Consider the following 17,677-nt stretch of genomic DNA (forward strand, 5'->3'; position numbering starts at 1 on the left):
TTGGTTATGTGGCAAACCTGGGAGAATGAGAGAGAATTTCCTTATTGCTTACTCTGCAGAGAAAAGGAAAACAGTACAGGAATTTTGTTGACAAGGCCAGTTGGAGGTTTGGTGAGTGTTTTCCCAACATCTGTACTTTCAAACAAGCAGATTGTTACCAAGATCCTCTCCTTCAATCAGTAACTCCTGAAAGTCACTATTTACCCGTAGTTGCTTCATGAAAACCTTGACTTCTGGGTCAAGTCAGTGTTACCTGGAGATGAAAGCAGCTCAGGCAAAGTTTATACATTGGGACAATGACATCTATTCTGTCTAATGGCAAAATTTCCTCAGATGAACCAAGCAGTAGCACCGTGGATTTGGAAGAGGAAGGCATATGCCTAGTGATCTCTCAGTGGGCTTTCAAAGGCCATCATGTCTGATATTGCTCAGAGGGGCCTTGTGCCCCCAACGGTGGCTACCAGCCTGGCTCACCTCCTATGGGATCCACTGTGGAAGAAGTTCGCTCCATCTCCTGCCCACACTGAAGCTGGCCTAATGGTTACGGCAGGGATTCACTCCCTTCCCCACTCGCAGATGGAAAATACAGCATGGGTTTGTTCAAGCACACTTCCCAGGCACACAGAAGCCTCCCCTTCAACCTCACCTGCTTCTGGGATGAGTTAAAGTACAGATTGCACTTTACTCTCCAATCTCTAGACTGTGGAGTCATGAAGCTGAAGGCTCCTAACATTTCCGCTGGTAAAGATGGACTGTTTGGGGGACTTGGACATTGACCTATATGATGAAAGCTGTCTGCCTGTTTACCAGCATGTGTAAAACCAAACTGAAATACTGTACAGAGAATTAAACTCAGGTGGCAAAATAGGCTTGTGGTCACAGACAAACTTTATTCTATTTCTTTCCTGGTCGTGTCACATTATGTTATTTCCTGGAGAAGGGAAAGTTAAGAACAAGAGCCTACTTTATCTGCACTGGGTCTGGAAGGTCTGTCTGGTCATGAATCAAAGCCTCATAGCAGAGAAGGATCCATAGCAGAGAAGGGTCCATAGCAGAGAAGACAAGCATCAGAGCAGGAGATGGGCAGCAAATGAGAGAGAGGCAGTCTCTGCTGCCTATGTGCATGCCTAGAAGAACCTGGAGACAATCCCTGAGCTGCCAGCATAGACTACTGAGATTAGACAAGAAGATAGCAGCCCTGGGTCCCAGGACTCTGGGGGCCAAGAGCCCCAGTTCTGCCCTACAACTGTTTAGGGCACAGCCTGGCCAGGGCTGGAGTAAGTCACTGAGAATATACCCAGCTCTCCAACCTGTGGGTCCTGCCACCAACTCATGTCAGCAACTTTGGTCTCAGTTGATAACTTATTAAGCCCCTACAATGTTCAAATCACCATGCTAGACACTGTACATGTATTACTTTATCTGCACTCATGACAACCTCTCCCTCTTTTAACGTAAGGAAATGAGCTGAAAATGCTGACTTGCCAAGGTAAATTTCGAATTATTTCCAAATAATTTTAATACAATTATTTATTTTATTTTTATAAAATTATAAATATTAAATTATAGATTTAAAATTTTATATATAATTTATAAATTATTTTCTTTTTTATTGTGCTTAACTTTTATTTTCTTTTTTTATGATACTTTAAGTTCTAGGGTACATGTGCACAACGTGCAGGTTTGTTACATATGTATACATGTGCCATGTTGGTGTGCTGCACTCATTAACTCATTATTTACATTAGGTATATCTCCTAATGCTATCCCTCCCCCCTCTCCCCACACCATGACAGACCCTGGTGTGTGATGTTCCCCTTCCTGTATCCAAGTGTTCTCATTGTTCAGTTCCCACCTGTGAGTGAGAACATGCGATGTTTGGTTTTTTGCCCTTATGATAGTTTGCTGAGAATGATGGTTTCCAGCTTCATCCATGTCCCTACAAAGGACATGAACTCATCCTTTTTTATGGCTGCATAGTATTCCATGGTGTACATGTGCCACATTTTCTTAATCCAGTCAGTCTATCATTGATGAACATTTGGATTTGTTCCAAGTCTTTGCTATTGTGAATAGTGCCGCAATAAACATATGTGTGCATGTGTCTTTATAGCAGCATGATTTATAATCCTTTGGGCATATACCCAGTAATGGGATGGCTGGATCAAATGGTATTTCTAGTTCTAGATCCTTGAGGAATCGCCACTCTGTCTTCCACAATGGTTGAACTAGTTTACAGTCCCACCAACAGTGTAAAAGTTCCTATTCCTCCACATCCTCTCCAGCACCTGTTGTTTCCTGACTTTTTAATGATCGCCATTCTAACTGGTGTGAGATGGTATCTCACTGTGGTTTTGATTTGTGTTTCTCTGGTGGTGAGTGATGATGAGCATTTTTTCATGTGTCTGTTGTCTGCATAAATGTCTTCTTTTGAGAAGTGTCTGTTCATATCCTTTGCCTACTTTTTGATGAGATTGTTTGTTTTTTCTTGTAAATTTGTTTGAGTTCTTTGTAGATATTTTTATAAAATTACAGATTTTAAATTTTATATATAATTTATAAATTATTTTCAATAAGCGGTAGAGCTAGGATTTGCAGCCAGGACAGTCTGGCTTCAAATCTCATATACATTTTGCCCCGCCACACTGTGCATAAGTGTGTACACAGACACAGACACACACACACACACACACACACACACACACACAGCATGTTGGATTTTCTAGCTTCAAAAAAGAGCTTAATGTGGCTTGTCATAATTGATTCTAGACAGTCTGAAGTCACATCTGCTTCGAAAGAAGTAGTGGTATTGACCTAAAGTAACCGGTGTTCTATCATGTGGCTGAGATTGTCCCCAGTCTGGCTGTGTATATTGGCAGGGGCTCTTGTTGGGACCTCAGTATCCTGGTTTGAGCTGCCAAGGTCAGATTTGGTAAAAGCTGATGGGCTACATGAGAGGGAACTGTCAAAGGGCTGGGCTGGCTCCAGTGTCAGGGAATGTCCAGTCTCTTACGCCCTGGGTCACTTGCCACCTTCTCTCCCTTGTCTTTGCAGCCAACCTCGGTTTGAAGTCCAAGGCAGTGGCTCCTGGGGAGCAGCCAGCATACCAGGGGCCCGTGCACTGCATTACAACCATTGTGAGGAATGAGGGCCTGGCAGGGCTGTACCGGGGGGCCAGTGCCATGCTGCTGAGGGATGTCCCAGGCTATTGCCTCTACTTCATCCCCTATGTGTTCCTGAGTGAATGGATCACACCTGAGGCCTGCACAGGCCCCAGCCCCTGTGCCGTATGGCTGGCGGGCGGCATGGCAGGTAAGGGCAGCAGCAGCTGGAGCCGCACCCCTGTGCAGGCCACAGCAGTGGGACAGCTGGGGAACTGCCATGCCCTTCTCAGCCCAGGGGGAGGGCAGGACACATTTAGGTACTCACCCAACAATTATTTGTTAGGTACCTACTGTGCCCCTGGCCCTCTCCCATCTCAGCCTCATCCCTTTTCCTATGCACCTATGAGAATGGCAGTTCCCATTTGAGCCCATTTGACTTTCACGCAAGGGATATATTTTGAACACATACTCTGTGTCAGGCATTACTAAGCTTTGGAAAGGAAATCCATTATCATGGTTCAGTTTATTAAATGCAACCTTTGTGATGTAAGGATGCCATTAGTTCTACAAGGCAGGAATCAGTCTCCCCATTTCACAGATGAGAAAACTCAGGTCCAGAAATGTTAAGTAGCCAATCCCAGGTCACACAGCTGGTGCTGACAGTAGAGCAGGGACTCTGCAGCCAGAAGGATTTAAGTTCAAATCCACACTTCATCATTTTGTGTCCATGGCCTGGCTGCTTAACCTCCTTGCTCAGAATCCTGCACCACATTCCTCTTTCATTTAAGGTAAAAGTTACATCCTCGCAATGGTTTTCCAGGTTCTCAGTGATCTAGCTCCCTGTTCCCCACCCACCTCACTTCTACTCCTCTCCCCTTCCTCACTTTCTCCAGTCACACTCGTCTCTGCTGCAACTTGACCATGCCTGGCCCTTCCCTGACCACAGGGCCTTTGTACCTGCTACTCGCACCTCCTGAATTTAACAATGTGGAGGCCACTGGGGATTTTGGTAAGGGCCATTTGATGGAGAGAAGGGTGTAAAAACCTGATGGAGTGGAATCAAGAAAGAATGGGATGAAGGATATTGGTGCACCCAAGTATACACAACTCTTCTGAGGGTTCTGCTATGCTGTAATGAGGAACAGAGAAACAGAGCCATAGCCAGAAGGGTTATGGAAGTCAAGAGAGGATGCTTTTTAAGAAGGCTGGCATCATGGCATGTTTGATGTGATGGGAAAGATCTAACAGAATGAAGAAAATCATGAATCCTCCTCCTCCTCCCTCTCCTCCTCCTCCCTCTCCTCCTCCTCCATCTCCTCCTCCTCCCTCTCCTCCTCCTTCTCCACCCCGTCCTCCTCCTTCTCTTTCCCCCTCTCCTCCTCCTCCCTCTCTTTCTCCTCGTCATCATCACAATTTGCCATGCTGTCAGCTCATAGCAAACACATAATGAAGCTGATGTCTTAGCCACCTTACTACAGTTTCACCTTCTGGCCTCCAGGTGCCTGTGCTCATGCCCAGCTACTAGTAAGAGCTCAGTCAGTACCGACTGACAGAGAAGACTGCAAGGCCCCATCCGCTCTCACTTCTGCAGAGAGCAGGTGTGAATGGCCTGGCAGGCAAATCCCATTTTGTGATGCCCTTTCCCATGGGCTGAGGGACAAGGGAGTGCACCAGGGCAGTACCCAGGGAAGTGGTCCCATTGTCCTGGCAGAAGGCACAGGTTTAGAGAGGCTCCTGGAGGACCAAGGGCAGGAGGCTGAGGGGACCAGAGTCCAGGATAGGCCGAGGGCCAAGGGCAGTCTAAGGTCTCCTTTGGGAGCTACTGGGCAGCAATTACACAACCATGCAAACCAGTTGCCCTGGACTTTAACATCAATTTGTTTTTCTCTCCTCATCTAGGAATATATGAATTTCTGTGTTTATATAGTAGCCTGGCATTGTTTTCCTAGAATTCCTTACCTGAGCGTATCCCATGAGGATGACCTAGTGGCACGTGATCCCAAGGCTTCTATTCTACATACTTGAAAAAGAAAAGAGATTTTTCAAAAAGCTGTCCCTGCTCTGTTTTTGCAACCCCCAGGCTGGCCATTCCTTGGTGAGCAGCCTGTCTTCATGTGTATGTTTAGCTTCTCTGGGTTCAGAGTAAATCCTGCCCTCAGCAAGCTGCAAACCTTCAGCCTCATGCCTTACCCTGGGCTCTCTTCTGGTGCCCCGGGAAGATGCTGCCAAGTACCTGTGGAGCCTATTATTCTTTCTCCAATAAAAACTGCTAATAAAGACTGCCACGTCTTGAACACTGGCTGTGGACTGGCTCTGTGCTCAGTGCTTCACGTTCATCAATTCATTTGGTCCTCAAAACAGCCCCTCAAAGATAGGTACTGCCGCCCCATTTTACAGACAAGAAGCCCAAGGCTTAGAGAAGGGAGGAAAGTTTTGCCAAGTCTCACAGCGAGTGGCAAGCGAGAATCAGAAACAAACTTTGCGGGTTCTAATCCTGAGCTCTGTCCCTTCTCCCAGTTTAATGAATCTCTAAATGGTAGAAATCCGCAAGGAGCCAGGCCCCTCCGGATCCTAAGGAGCCAGCCCCTGACACCTGTTTCTTTCTCTTTGCAGGAGCAATTTCTTGGGGGACAGCGACTCCTATGGATGTTGTGAAAAGTCGACTCCAAGCTGATGGGGTTTATTTAAACAAATATAAAGGTGTCCTGGATTGTATTTCCCAGAGTTACCAGAAGGAAGGTCTTAAAGTAAGCCCACAGCAGGCCTGCGGGGTCAGTGTCAGTTCCTGGAGGGTGATTCACACATTTAGGGGGATGTGGGACTACAGAGAAGGGAATCGGGAGATCAGGAGGCTGCCGGTGATTACGTGTCAGGTGCCACAAGTGGGTGCTTTGTCAAGCACTTCACCTAGGTGGTCTTTTCACATGGCCAGTGGAGGAGGTAGGTATGTGACCTACCTGACAGAGGTTCAGAGAGGGCTGGTAATCTGCTTGCAGCCACACAGCTGGTCCATGGTGGCACCTGGGCCTGGTCTACGTATGTCTGTCACCACAGTTTGCCTTCTCATCAAGATAGGCTGGGCAGTCCTTCCTCACTCATGGCTCAGTGCCTTCCCCACCCCTCCTCCTGGTGGGAATTGCCAGAGCCGCCTTGCCTCCTTCCTGTCCTCAGTCAGCTCATCTCACCAGCTCCAGGCCCTGTGAACTGTCTTCTGCTCTCCCACCTAAGCCCTGACCCCAGATCTCTGGTCTCGGCTGAGGAGGCAGCCTCCGACCCGTTTCTCTTGGCTGTGTCTCCTCTGTTCTTCCTACAGCTCAAGAGCTTAACCTAACACACACCCCTTCCCACCACCTGAAAAGGTGCTGCCCCAGGATAGACCAGACTTCCATGTCCAGTGTCCAAGGTTATAAACAGATTCATCACCCTCCGGAGAAACCATCCTGCTGGCTCTTTCTTGCACGGGCTCCTTGCTTTCTTGGTGTGGCTCTTAGAGTTAGCAGATGTGGGTTCAAAGTCAGATGTAGCTACTGTGAGCTGGCAGGATCCAAGCAAGCAGCTTCATGTCTCAGGGCCTCAGTTTCTCCTAGAATGATCATCCCTTCCATGAAGGGTGGGGCATTTGTGGGTTAATACAAGAAGCACTCCATTCAGTATGTAACCCATAGGGAAGAGTTAACCCTTTCTCATTTGCATTAGTATTATCAGTATTGATTTTATTAGCACCAGCGTTACCCCAGAGCTCTGAGTCTTTTCTCACATGGCTGCCCCACCCCAGGCCCTGCCAGATGAGTCTGCCCCGTCCTTCCAGGCCCAGTGCAGTCCACCACCCTCCCCAGGATCCATGTCCTTGGCTTGCTTCTCCTGTACCTCTCTCAAGGCGCTTCTCACACACCACCACGGGCGACAGCTATTTCTATACCTGCCCCTCCTCTGCCTCTTAAAGCAAGTTTTCCGAGGTCCTGTTTTACTCTCTCCCCCAACTTGGGAAAGATGCAGAGTTGGGATGACCCAGTGTTGCAGTAAATAACTAACATGCCACATGAGAGGGACAAGATCCAAAAGCTAGATCAAAGGGCCACATCTAAAGGACAGAACTACCAGAAGTCACTGTAAAGTCCAGCCCTTAGTATTCAATCATGGACCAATCAACTGTATAGAGGATGGGGCGATCTGATTTATTGAAGGCTCCTAAGGAAAAATGCCTAAGTGCTTTAGTTTTCAAATGCTTATTTTTAGAGCACCTAGTATGTGGTAGGCACAGTTCTAGGAGCTGGGGACAGAGCAGTAAACTAAAGACAAAAAGCCCATGCTCTGATCAGCTAATGTGCAGTGAGTCAACAGTGAGACCTGTCCCAAGGTTGCATTAATAGAAGTATAGTGGGTAGAACAAAGGAGGTGGAGGCCTCTGCCCTGACCAGATTACAGCTGAAATATTGCATCCACCTTTGGTCACTGCCCATTAAGCAAGACCCTAGTGGTGCCCTGGGAATGAAGAGCAGGATATCATAGTGTGTGAGGAAAGGCTGGACCCTGTTTAGTATAAGAAGATGTGATAAGGAGGAAACTTGAGTTCTATCTTTATGTTTTAAGGATGGATAAACTCGGAGCTTTACTGTTCTCATTATTTTAAATTCCTTTTAAAAATTTTTAACAAAAGCTGCTCTGACAGAAGGGTGAAGCCCAGCCCTGGTGCAGCCTCAATTGTCTTTTGTATCTTTTTTTTTCTTCTTCTTTTTTTTTTTTAGCAGAAGTACAGTTTGTGATTCAGCCAATGAGTACAGAAGGATATAAAAGTGTTTCAAATGGATGATTCATTTTTATTTGAGATGTTTTTGTCTACTTCCCCAAATATTAATGTGTCATAATTTATAAAGAATCTGTAGAGGCAAAATGTATTGCTGATATTATTTCCTGCAAAAATTACTGTGCTCTTTAAAAAATGAAGTCCTGGAAGTCAGCTAAGTTCAGATGATTGGTTTCTTAATCTTGATAGCATTTGGTCCTCACTGTTGGTTCACAGACAGGTTTTAAGTCAAGATAACAATACTCAGCTTGAGTAACCACTGCATGATCAGATGGTTCAAGGTTAATTGTTTAAAATTTGTATTAATTGGTCAAAAATTGGTAATGTATGAACATAGGAAGCTTCCAAAACTACCGGAGGATATACTGTGTCGATGCCCTGCCTGTGGTCCCTTTCCTCACTCAAAGGCAATTATCATAAAGTTTCTTGTGATACATTTCAAAAACATTTACAGTGTATATAAGAATATATGTGTATGTACCTATCTATGTATGCTTGTATATGTGACTGTTTACTTATGAACATAAATAGTAACATAAACAAAAATAACGACACCATGTAGAACAATCATGTTGTCTCAAAGGCAGTTTTCTGGCAGCAGCAGGAGGAGGAGGTAAAGAGGATTCCCCGGTGCCCCAGGGATGGCTGCAGTTCCCGGCTGGCTTGGGCTCTGGCCATATGGAGCACCCCTCCCCAAGCATTCTTGACTATGGCTCGCAGAGGCAGAGTGCAAGGCCCCAAGTCCATCATCATCCAATCTGTTCTCACCCTCCTATGGAAGAAGAAGTTTGTGACAGGAAAGAATTAGAAAGGCATTAATAATAATGATGGCGACCAATTTGAGTAGCTCTTTTTAACCTACTTAGGGATGATCAGTGGCATAGCCTTTGTGGTGGGGAAAATCAAAAGTCCATGGACTTGTCGAGGCATCTCCAAGTAGAAACAGAAGAAAAATCTGGTAGTTTTGGAGCGATTCTCTGCCCATTGTTAAGGTTGTCTTGGGCTACATGGACCATAGCTCTGACTTGGAGAGTTGCCATCTGAAATAACGAGGCTGGTGAAGCACCTTGGTATTCTTGGCTCCATGGAAGCAGCTTCTGTGGAGGGGCTGTGGCAGTGAGATGAGACTGAACGACAGACAGACGGGGCATTTGTAGGTAGACAGCTTCTGGAGGCATCAGGGCCAGCTGCCCTGGGTTGCTGTCCCTGGGGAATCTGGAGCCTCCCTCTTGCTCCAGGAACCCTGAACTACAGCCACCAGGACTCTTCCTTTTTCACGTCTAAAAGTTCATTCATTCATTCATTTACTCATTCATCCATCCATTCCCTGATTCATTTAACGTGTTTATGGAAGGTTTACTCTGGGCTAAGCGCTCGTAGGTGCTGGGGTTTCAGAGGCAAACCACCCACACAGCCCTGTATTCACTGTCCAGACTGTGGGTGCTAATCCCACCCCCACCCCTGTTGTCTGTCCTTCCTGACAGATAAGTCAGGGACACTTGGAGAACAGTGTGAGGAGTGCTGCCATGGGGAGATACTGAGTGCACAGAAGGTGAGGGGCCATCATCCACCTGAGGGTGGCCATGGTGACACTGCCAGGCTGCAAGCCAGGAGTGGGAAGCACTCCAGGCAGGGCGTACTGGAAGAGGCCCAGTGGAGGAAAAAGTCTGGCCCCGTAAAGGAATGACAGGCCATTAACCTGCCCAGGGTGTCAGCTGTGAGAGGCCGCACAGGGAAAGTGCAAGGGAGACCATGTGGGTCCTTGCAAGCCAGGAAAGGATATGGACCTGACTCTAGCCCATAGGGAGCCACTGAGGCTTTGTAGGGTGGGAGTGAGGGGGAACTCGGTCTGGAGGTCATATGCTCTGAAAGCTCTGGGTAAAAGCTGGCAGGTCTGCACTTTGTTTGCCTTCTGTGGGCTCCGCAGCAGAGCAGGCCACAGCTGCTGGAGGGAGGGCTGTCTGCTTGTCTGAAGTGACCCACAGCTCCTGCAGAGCCTGGTGCTGTGGGACAGAAGGCTCACACTCCAAGCGAGGCCCTGGCTGCCTCCGCCTTGCAGAGCAGAGCCAAGCCCAGACCCACAGGGGAACCTCTGTGGGCACCGGCATGGAATTTTCCTCTCAGAGTTTGAACCAGTTCCTGGCTGTTATTCAGTCACTCTGGATGAGCCTGTGGAATTCCAGAAAGGTCAGACATCAGAGAAGAGTGTTAATATTACCAGGATCTCACTGCCTGAACAGCTCGAGGGCTTGGCTGAGCCACTTGTTCATCTCTAGGGATCCTTATCCATTAGCCCTGTCCCTAGGGGCCATGTTGCACCCTGGAGGCTGTTGCAAGGTGCAGGCACCTCTCCTGAAGGAAGGTCACCTGATATCCTAGCCAGTGACAGAGGCCTCCACCAACTCTGATACCACAGTGCCCAGAGACTGAGGAAACTGGGGAAATGCAAAGGGTTGGTTTCTACTTTTACAAAATGACCAGTTCTGTTTCTTAAACTTAGAAAATTATACAGGAATCAGAGTAGGTTTCTATCTGTGCCTGACAGTTCTCAAGTCATTTATATTTGTGTGGGAACTTGCTTTTAGATGGTCATTTCTTACCAGAGGATGTATAAAAGGCCAGCTCCTCCCCATGGTCCCTCTCACCAAAGCTCTTATCTGTTCTCATTTTCTGGGTCATGTTGTTATTGTTCCTAAATGGGCCTTATCTCTGCTAATAGGTTATCACTGCTTGAGAGTTGGAATCACATCACATTTATGAGCTGACACCCAACACCAAGCAAGAAGATTGAGGGAGGAAAGGAAGATCATAGGCCATGTTTGGGAAGCATCACATAATACTCCCTGGGGATGGAAGACAAATGCAGGTGTCGTGGAGCAGCAAAGGCAGAGTTCAGCAGCTCAGCAGCACAGGCCATTCTTCCCGAGCACGCATCCTAGTGCTGGAGGTTGAGTCCTATTCCCTATTAGGTGATAGACTATTAATAAGAACAAGGAGGGTGATGATGATAATCAGCAGTTAATACGTGCTTATACTGTATGCCAGGCACCGTGCAAGTGCTTGAAAAGCACTCATTTAGTCCCTCCAAAATTTAGTCTCATTTAGTCCCTCCAAAATTCTTATCAGGTTGATTCTATCATTAATCCCCTCTTACAGTCAGGAAAAATGAGTTCCAGAGAGTTTGCCATTGGCCCAAGTGACAAACTGTGCCTCAACCTCAATGGCAAAGCTGTGCCTCAACTCCATGTCTGCAGAGTCTTAAGCACAGTTCGAGTTCTGTTCTCTGCCACCTTGGGCTTGTCCTGTGAAGCCCCTGCTGCAGTGATTGGGCATGGCTGGGTGCTCTGTCTACTTAGGGCTTCTAGATTCCGGAGGGGAGATAGAGAGAGAGAGAGAGAGAGAGAGAGAGAGTGAGTATGCATATGAGAGAAGAAGAGAGAGAGGGAGAGAGAGGGCAATTTAAAAAGCATATGTAGGTGTTTGCCTGGCCCAACAGCTTACCTATAGTATTTAGTGCATGTGTATCAGGGTCTGGCAGGAAAAGCACCATCAGGCATGACACGGGTCAGGGCAGGGCATGACTGGGACTTCCCTTTGTGGTCTCTGCCTGCACAGGTCTTTTGGGCTCTGGCTGGGGACGGGGCCTGGGCGGGCAGCACCACGAGCCATTCTCTGCCCCTCCTTAGTGGCCCTGCAGAGATGTGGCTCAGTCCCCTGCAATAACCGGGCCGCTGTGCAAAGGTGTTTTTCAGAGGCATCACTGTGAACGCGGTGCGGGGCTTCCCCATGAGCGCGGCCATGTTCCTTGGGTACGAGCTGTCGCTGCAGGCTATCCGCGGGGACCACGCAGTGACGAGTCCATGATTGCCAGGTCAGTATGCTTCCATCTCAGCCAATTGTACCTCCCAGGAACTTGAAACACTTTTTTTTTTTTTTTTGGTCATGAGAATGTTGTGGCCTTCTGAAATGTCCTGTGGTTTATCACATATCTAATCTGTGGTAAGCTGGGGCTAGAGCTGCTACACTTCTTGTCATCAAACAGCAGTTGAGAAATGCCCACCAGTGACTGGTGGTGTGCTGGGTCCCCAGGGACCGAGTCTGGCACAGAGTATACCTGTTTCCAGACAGCTCGCCTCTCCATTTTCCCATCCAGTAGCTTCAACAGCCCTTGCAGAGAAGCACGTTTACCTTCACTGTGCAGACGCAATGACCCAGGCTCACAAGTGAGGACTGCAACCAGGATACCTGCAGGGGGGCACCGTCTCCCCACCTCCCTACTGAACTGCAGGGCCTGACTCTGAGAGCCACCCACAGGCTCCCAGAGCCCTAGAGGATAGGTCTCTGCCACCATTCTTTGCCTCCCATACCCTCTTTTTCTTTCTCATTGCAGAAAGATCACTGTAGCCTAAGGACTCTTCTAAAGACAGAAATCTGACTCTCGTGCTCACATGCCCTCCTTGGCTCCCCATTGCCCTCTAGATAAAGCCCTCACCCTGCTTCCGCTGGCCTCACCCCTCACCACTGTTCTGAATGTGCCACCCTCTCTCTCGCCCCTAGGTCTTTGCTCAGGCTGTCCCCTCTGCCTGGCATCCTCTTCTCGCTCCTTTCCCACTTGTCCTTGGCTTCACCAGCTCTTTGTCATCCAAGCTGTAGAAGTCTCCTCCTCCCGGATTGCCGGCTTGCTTTCTCAGCTGGGGTGAGTCGCGCCTTCTGCAGACCATCCCCCACCCCCACCCACACTACATCCTAAATGCCAGAGGACGCCCTCACTCCCCAGGCGGGAATGCCGTACTGTCCCTACGTTTGCACCAATGGTGCCTGGCACAGAGCCCGGCACACAAAGGACCACTCAGCAGTGTCATCAGATGGGTGGATGACCAACTCCCCATATTCCCTCAGGCCTCCTCTTCCTCCCTGTGCTTCTTTCTTCGTCATTGTCTGGCCCCACACTGGCTACCTGCAAAGCTCAGAAGACAAAGTGGGTGTGGACTGAACTTTCTAGTCGACTAAGAAGCCATTTGACATGAGTCTTGGTTAGCACAAATTCTCCTAGGAAGGATGTTCTTTGTCTATAAAACCTCACTGCTGCCTCCCCGTGTGAGCTGGCAGGGGCGTTCTCAGGATGGCAGAGCCCTGCTGGGGTGCACGGGTGGTGCCAGAACCTGGACAAAGGGAGGGGGCCTGACCAACCAGGCTGACCGTAGTTAGCCCAGGACAAGCCCCAGAAGCTGGCTTCAAATAAAATGCTCTCCACTTTCTGCTAAAGCAGGAACATTCACAGCTTTTCTGGCTATTTGCCCTTTCTTATAAAAGGAAAAGGGTAGCAACACAGTTTGCATAATTCAACATCTTGAGGGAAGAGTTACTGGATTTGGGTGGCATCCAGGACAGGGAAGGAATTTGTCTTATTCTTAAAGCTGTGCTCTCTTTAAGAGAAAAGTAATTTCTTAAACATCCTATAATAAAAGTCATGCATTTTTATTGTAGAAAAAATAGAAAATTTAAATAAACAGAAAGAACAAAATAATAAGACCTGTCATCACAAGACCTTGTTATTATTCTTCCAAATTTGTCTTATGTGTATTTTCAAATTGGGATCCTACTCTCCACAGTGTTTTACGGACCTCTTTTCCCATTCAGTAGTTTGGGACCATTTTCCCATGTCATGAAATCTTCAGCTACAAGATGGTTTTAATGCCAAGACCTCCCAGATCCCAGAATGGCTGGATGCCTGCCCAATCTGTCATACCTGCCACTGTGACCACCCTGGTGATTAACTGCTTCAGTACAAAGAAGGAACTTTCTAGCAACCCAATCACGATTGTCCTGCATTTAGCCTTTAACAAGCAGTGACCAACCCAATTGGAAGCTTTTCTTTTTGAAAGCGCTCTTTCTTGCAAGGGGCATGGACGTCTGTCTCCCTCAGCAGGGAGGACTGCTAAGGCAGGGAGGAGTTTGTTGCCTCCTGGTGGGAGAGTGAGGTTCCCAGCCACTGGTCTGCAGATTCATCTTAAACAAGTCTTGCCCATGGCATTCAACTTCCTGTTCTAACCCCAAAACACCAAGGCCTGTTAATAAGACTGGATTTTAATTTACCAAGTAGCTCTGAGATTTGGGGCAGGCCATGCTCAGACAGCAGTCACACCCACTCTTTGAATGCCTCCCTCATTGTCTAGACCCAGGACAGAGTGAGATGATGTAAATTAGAGATCTAGGGAGTCAAGCCGTCCCTAAGAAGTGGTGGGATGGGGACCATCTCAAGAGTTCCTGGGTACAGATAACAGGGATGACTTGAGTGTTTCTAAGAGCCTGCAGGGGATAGATCACCCAGCTCCCAGCAGCTGCCAGGTGCCTTCCAGCAACCAGGCACAGAGATCTCCCCCAGTGTCCCCAAGTCCCATGCGGGAAGATCAGTGGCCTTTGGTGGTAGAAGTGGCATCCCGCCCACTCATCAGTGGTTGGTTCTCAAACTTGTCTATGGCTCATGAATCCAACTCTGCCATCCACCTGTCCAAGACCAACCTCCAGAGCTTCCTGGAATAATGCTGGTCTGCCCTCTGTCCTGACATGCATGCTCCAGATCTCATTAGCCTACTTGCAGTTTCAGGAAAACTGATTTTCAAGGAAAGAAGACATAGTCCTCTTATGATACCTTTTTCGAACATTTACAAATAGCCCCGGTAACCCTGAGAGCCTCTGACACTCTGTACTTCTCCTCTTGGTGCTTCACAAACTCAGTCTCCAAATGGGTTGTTTGACCCCAAGATCCAAGATATCAAGACTCCTGTTAGATGATGTTCTTGTCTTTCCTCCTTTTTCCCAGGGCCTCATTCCATTAACAGGTCAATGCTAACAGTGTCTGCAGAACCCATGGTGTGAATTTACTGAAGAGAAAGAAAGACTCCCGCCAGGTGGGCTTTCAGCCAAGCAGGCTGTCCTCAGAACCCCTTCCTTCCTTCACAATTGCAAGCATTTTGATCCCCACCCCAGCTGGGGCAGCGGAGCTCCTGCCTTGGAGGCATTCAACTGACCATTGGTCAACTGATCACCAACTATTTCAGCTTTGGACTTGCACCTGGTAACAAAAAAACGAACAGAACGAAACAAAACTGGAGTAAAATAGATCCTCCCCCCATGGCCATTGTAAACTCACTGTGAATTCATGGAAGAGGTGGAGTTGGCTCTAAGTTTCAAAATAAAAGCATTAAAAACCTCTTCACATTGTTTCTCTGTCAGATGCCCCTGCCTGGCTTCCAAGAGGCTCCTGGCCACTGTCATTCCTCTCACTCTGTTCAGGCCTCTGTGGATGTTGCAGGCCCAGAGGGAAACCCCCCTCCACACAGGTGAGGCGAGAGACTGAGCGGGGGCAGCCTGGCTTCTTTTTTCCCAGATGGCTAAGGTCGGTGGGGAGGGCATAGCCGTTGAAAAGGGTGATAAGGGACAGAAACCTTCTAGGGGTTCCCCCACCCTGAGCAGTGGCACACATTGGTGACTTGCTTCAGGCAGGCTGGTTCTGGGCTTGGTTGGGGTGGGCACTCTCTGGGTCTTATTTTTACATGGAGAACAAAACAAAACAAAACAACAAAACAAAATACTTGATCCACAATCTGGTTTCCAGAGTGACTTCATTGTTCTAAATTTTATTCCTTACTAGAGCTGCATGGTGGGGGGGGGGGGGCATTGCTATTTTGCTGTTATATGGCTTGTTGTCCCTGCAGCCTCTCCCAATTCTGTGCCCACAACAAGCATTCCTAGTCAATCATATGATTGACTAGGAATCATATGATTCCTTGATGAGCCGAGTGGCGCCTCAGAGTCTTTCTCAGCACAGTGCCCCGGCAGCCACCACCAGCTCCGCAGAACTGCCATACGAAATGAATCTATTTGCCATCCCTGGCTTACATCCCGGTGAAGGAAATGTCCTCAAATTTGTTCTTTTTTATTTCCCTTGAAAAGATCTTCCTTGGTTTCTCCACTACCCTGTTCCCCCACCACCCCCCTGCCTTTGAGTGATTTGGGCCATGTCTCAGAAAAATCTCTGCCTTACTAGACCCAAGACCAAAGCAATGCTATGGTGCAAAAGAGTTGGAAGTGTTCTGTCTCTTCGGTGTGAAACCTGTTACTGGAGCGGAGGGTTCCCTGCTTGAAATAAAACCCTCAGCATGCCCTCCCCAATCTTTCTCCTTCACAGCCCCTGGGACTGCAGGGTCCCCTGGGGATCTCTGCAGGTTACAGTTCAAGCTGCCCACCTTCCTGCAGTGGGACATTCATTCATTTGTTCAGTCATCAAACATTTGCTGAGCAGATGCTGACCTCGGTGCTGGGGACAGCCACGAGGGACTTCAGTGGCACATCATTCTGGTGCAGTGGAGAGGCTCTATTGGTGGGAGAGACTAGCCTGCCTGTCTGCTCCAGCATCACTGGGCCTGGGCGGGCATGGAGGATGTGAGTGAAGAGATGCTTCTGGTTATACCTGATATAAATGATGAATTGATGGGTGCTGACGAGTTGATGGGTGCAGCACACCAACATTGCACAGGTATACATATGTAACAAACCTGCACGTTATGCACATGTACCCTAGAACTTAAAGTATAATAAAAAAAAAAAAGAAAGAATTCCCATACTGGATATTTAACTAGAAAAACGTTGGACAAAACTTCAAATCCAAAAGAGTGTAAATTCCAAAAAGTTTAAATATTTATTTAAAGACCATGAAAAATAAATCACTAGAGGATTTTTAAGAATTTCAGAATTGGAAAAGCCTTTCTCTGAATTATAAAAAGAACCAGATGCATAAAATATAAGATTATAAAAAAAAAAAAAAAAGAGATGCTTCTGGCACCTGGTTCATCCCTGGGTAGGCTTAAAGTTTCTGCTCTAACACATGCTAGAATGTATTTCTTAAGTCTGCCTCAACTGGACCATTTCCTGGTGCTAGGTATGCTTGCACAGTTTGATTAGAAGTGGTGCTATGTCCACAAGGCCAACTAGGGTCTTCTACTGGGTGCTCCTGATGAGGCTGAGATGCAGCAACCACCTTTTTCAGGTGTCTGAGCCTTTCCTAGTTTCTATTAATCATCGTGGCACCTCTTGATTGTAGGAGGAGGCAAGCAGAGAGAAGCATTGCTGATCCAGTTTACAGATGAAAAAACTGAGGCTCCAAAATACCTGAGCCCCAGTTCAGGACTTTACTGCCAATCCCATTTGATAATCTTCCTGAGGCTACACTCCCCTGCTGTCCAACCCAGGGAACATCACCAGCAGCCACGATGATGGCTATTTTGTGGTGTAAAAAAGGACAAAGTTGTTGGGACATGTACGTATGGAATCTGAAACTGCTAATGAAGGCCTCCCATCAACCACATCAGAACTGCCCTTCTGGACTCACCTCCCATTGCTCTGGTCCTGGTTCCCTGTGCTCCCATCATTTCCCCCATCCCATCCAGTGCCAGGCATATAATGGGCGTTTAAATGTTGCTTAAAGAGTTCCCAAGTGACCCACCAAGCCTGCTGGGCCAGCTGCTTGTCTGCCCAGCACCCTCCAGGCTTCCCTGCCTCTGTGCTTTTCTTTAACCTATAGGACGCTCTTATCCCCAGCATCACCAGGAACAGGAATGCTCCCTGTTTTCAACCCAACTCAGATGCTTTAAGCCTTTAGATGTTAGGGCTTCCTTGATTCTCTCTCTCTTTCTCCCCTAGCAGCATCCATGGTCCTTCCACCGACATGACCCCTCTGGCACTGTGTCCCTCCCTGTGCTACAGGCAT

At 47.8% G+C, this 17,677-nt stretch overlaps 1 protein-coding gene across 1 annotated transcript in view; it reads left to right on the top strand.

Annotated features, from left to right (window-relative positions):
• Positions 1-15,123, top strand: part of SLC25A48 (solute carrier family 25, member 48) — a 48,664-nt gene extending 33,541 nt beyond the window's left edge. Inside the window, exons 5-8 of the mRNA XM_011935253.1 lie at positions 3,055-3,312; positions 5,718-5,851; positions 11,650-11,779; positions 14,751-15,123. Of these exons, the coding sequence (XP_011790643.1) occupies positions 3,055-3,312; positions 5,718-5,851; positions 11,650-11,772 (515 nt within the window). The 3' untranslated portion in view covers positions 11,773-11,779; positions 14,751-15,123. The remainder of the gene's footprint in view (positions 1-3,054; positions 3,313-5,717; positions 5,852-11,649; positions 11,780-14,750) is intronic.
• The last annotated feature ends 2,554 nt before the right edge of the window (positions 15,124-17,677 follow it).

This window comes from Colobus angolensis, unplaced genomic scaffold, assembly GCF_000951035.1.
Source record: "Colobus angolensis palliatus isolate OR3802 unplaced genomic scaffold, Cang.pa_1.0 Scaffold142, whole genome shotgun sequence".
NCBI classification, from domain to species: Eukaryota; Metazoa; Chordata; class Mammalia; order Primates; family Cercopithecidae; genus Colobus; species Colobus angolensis.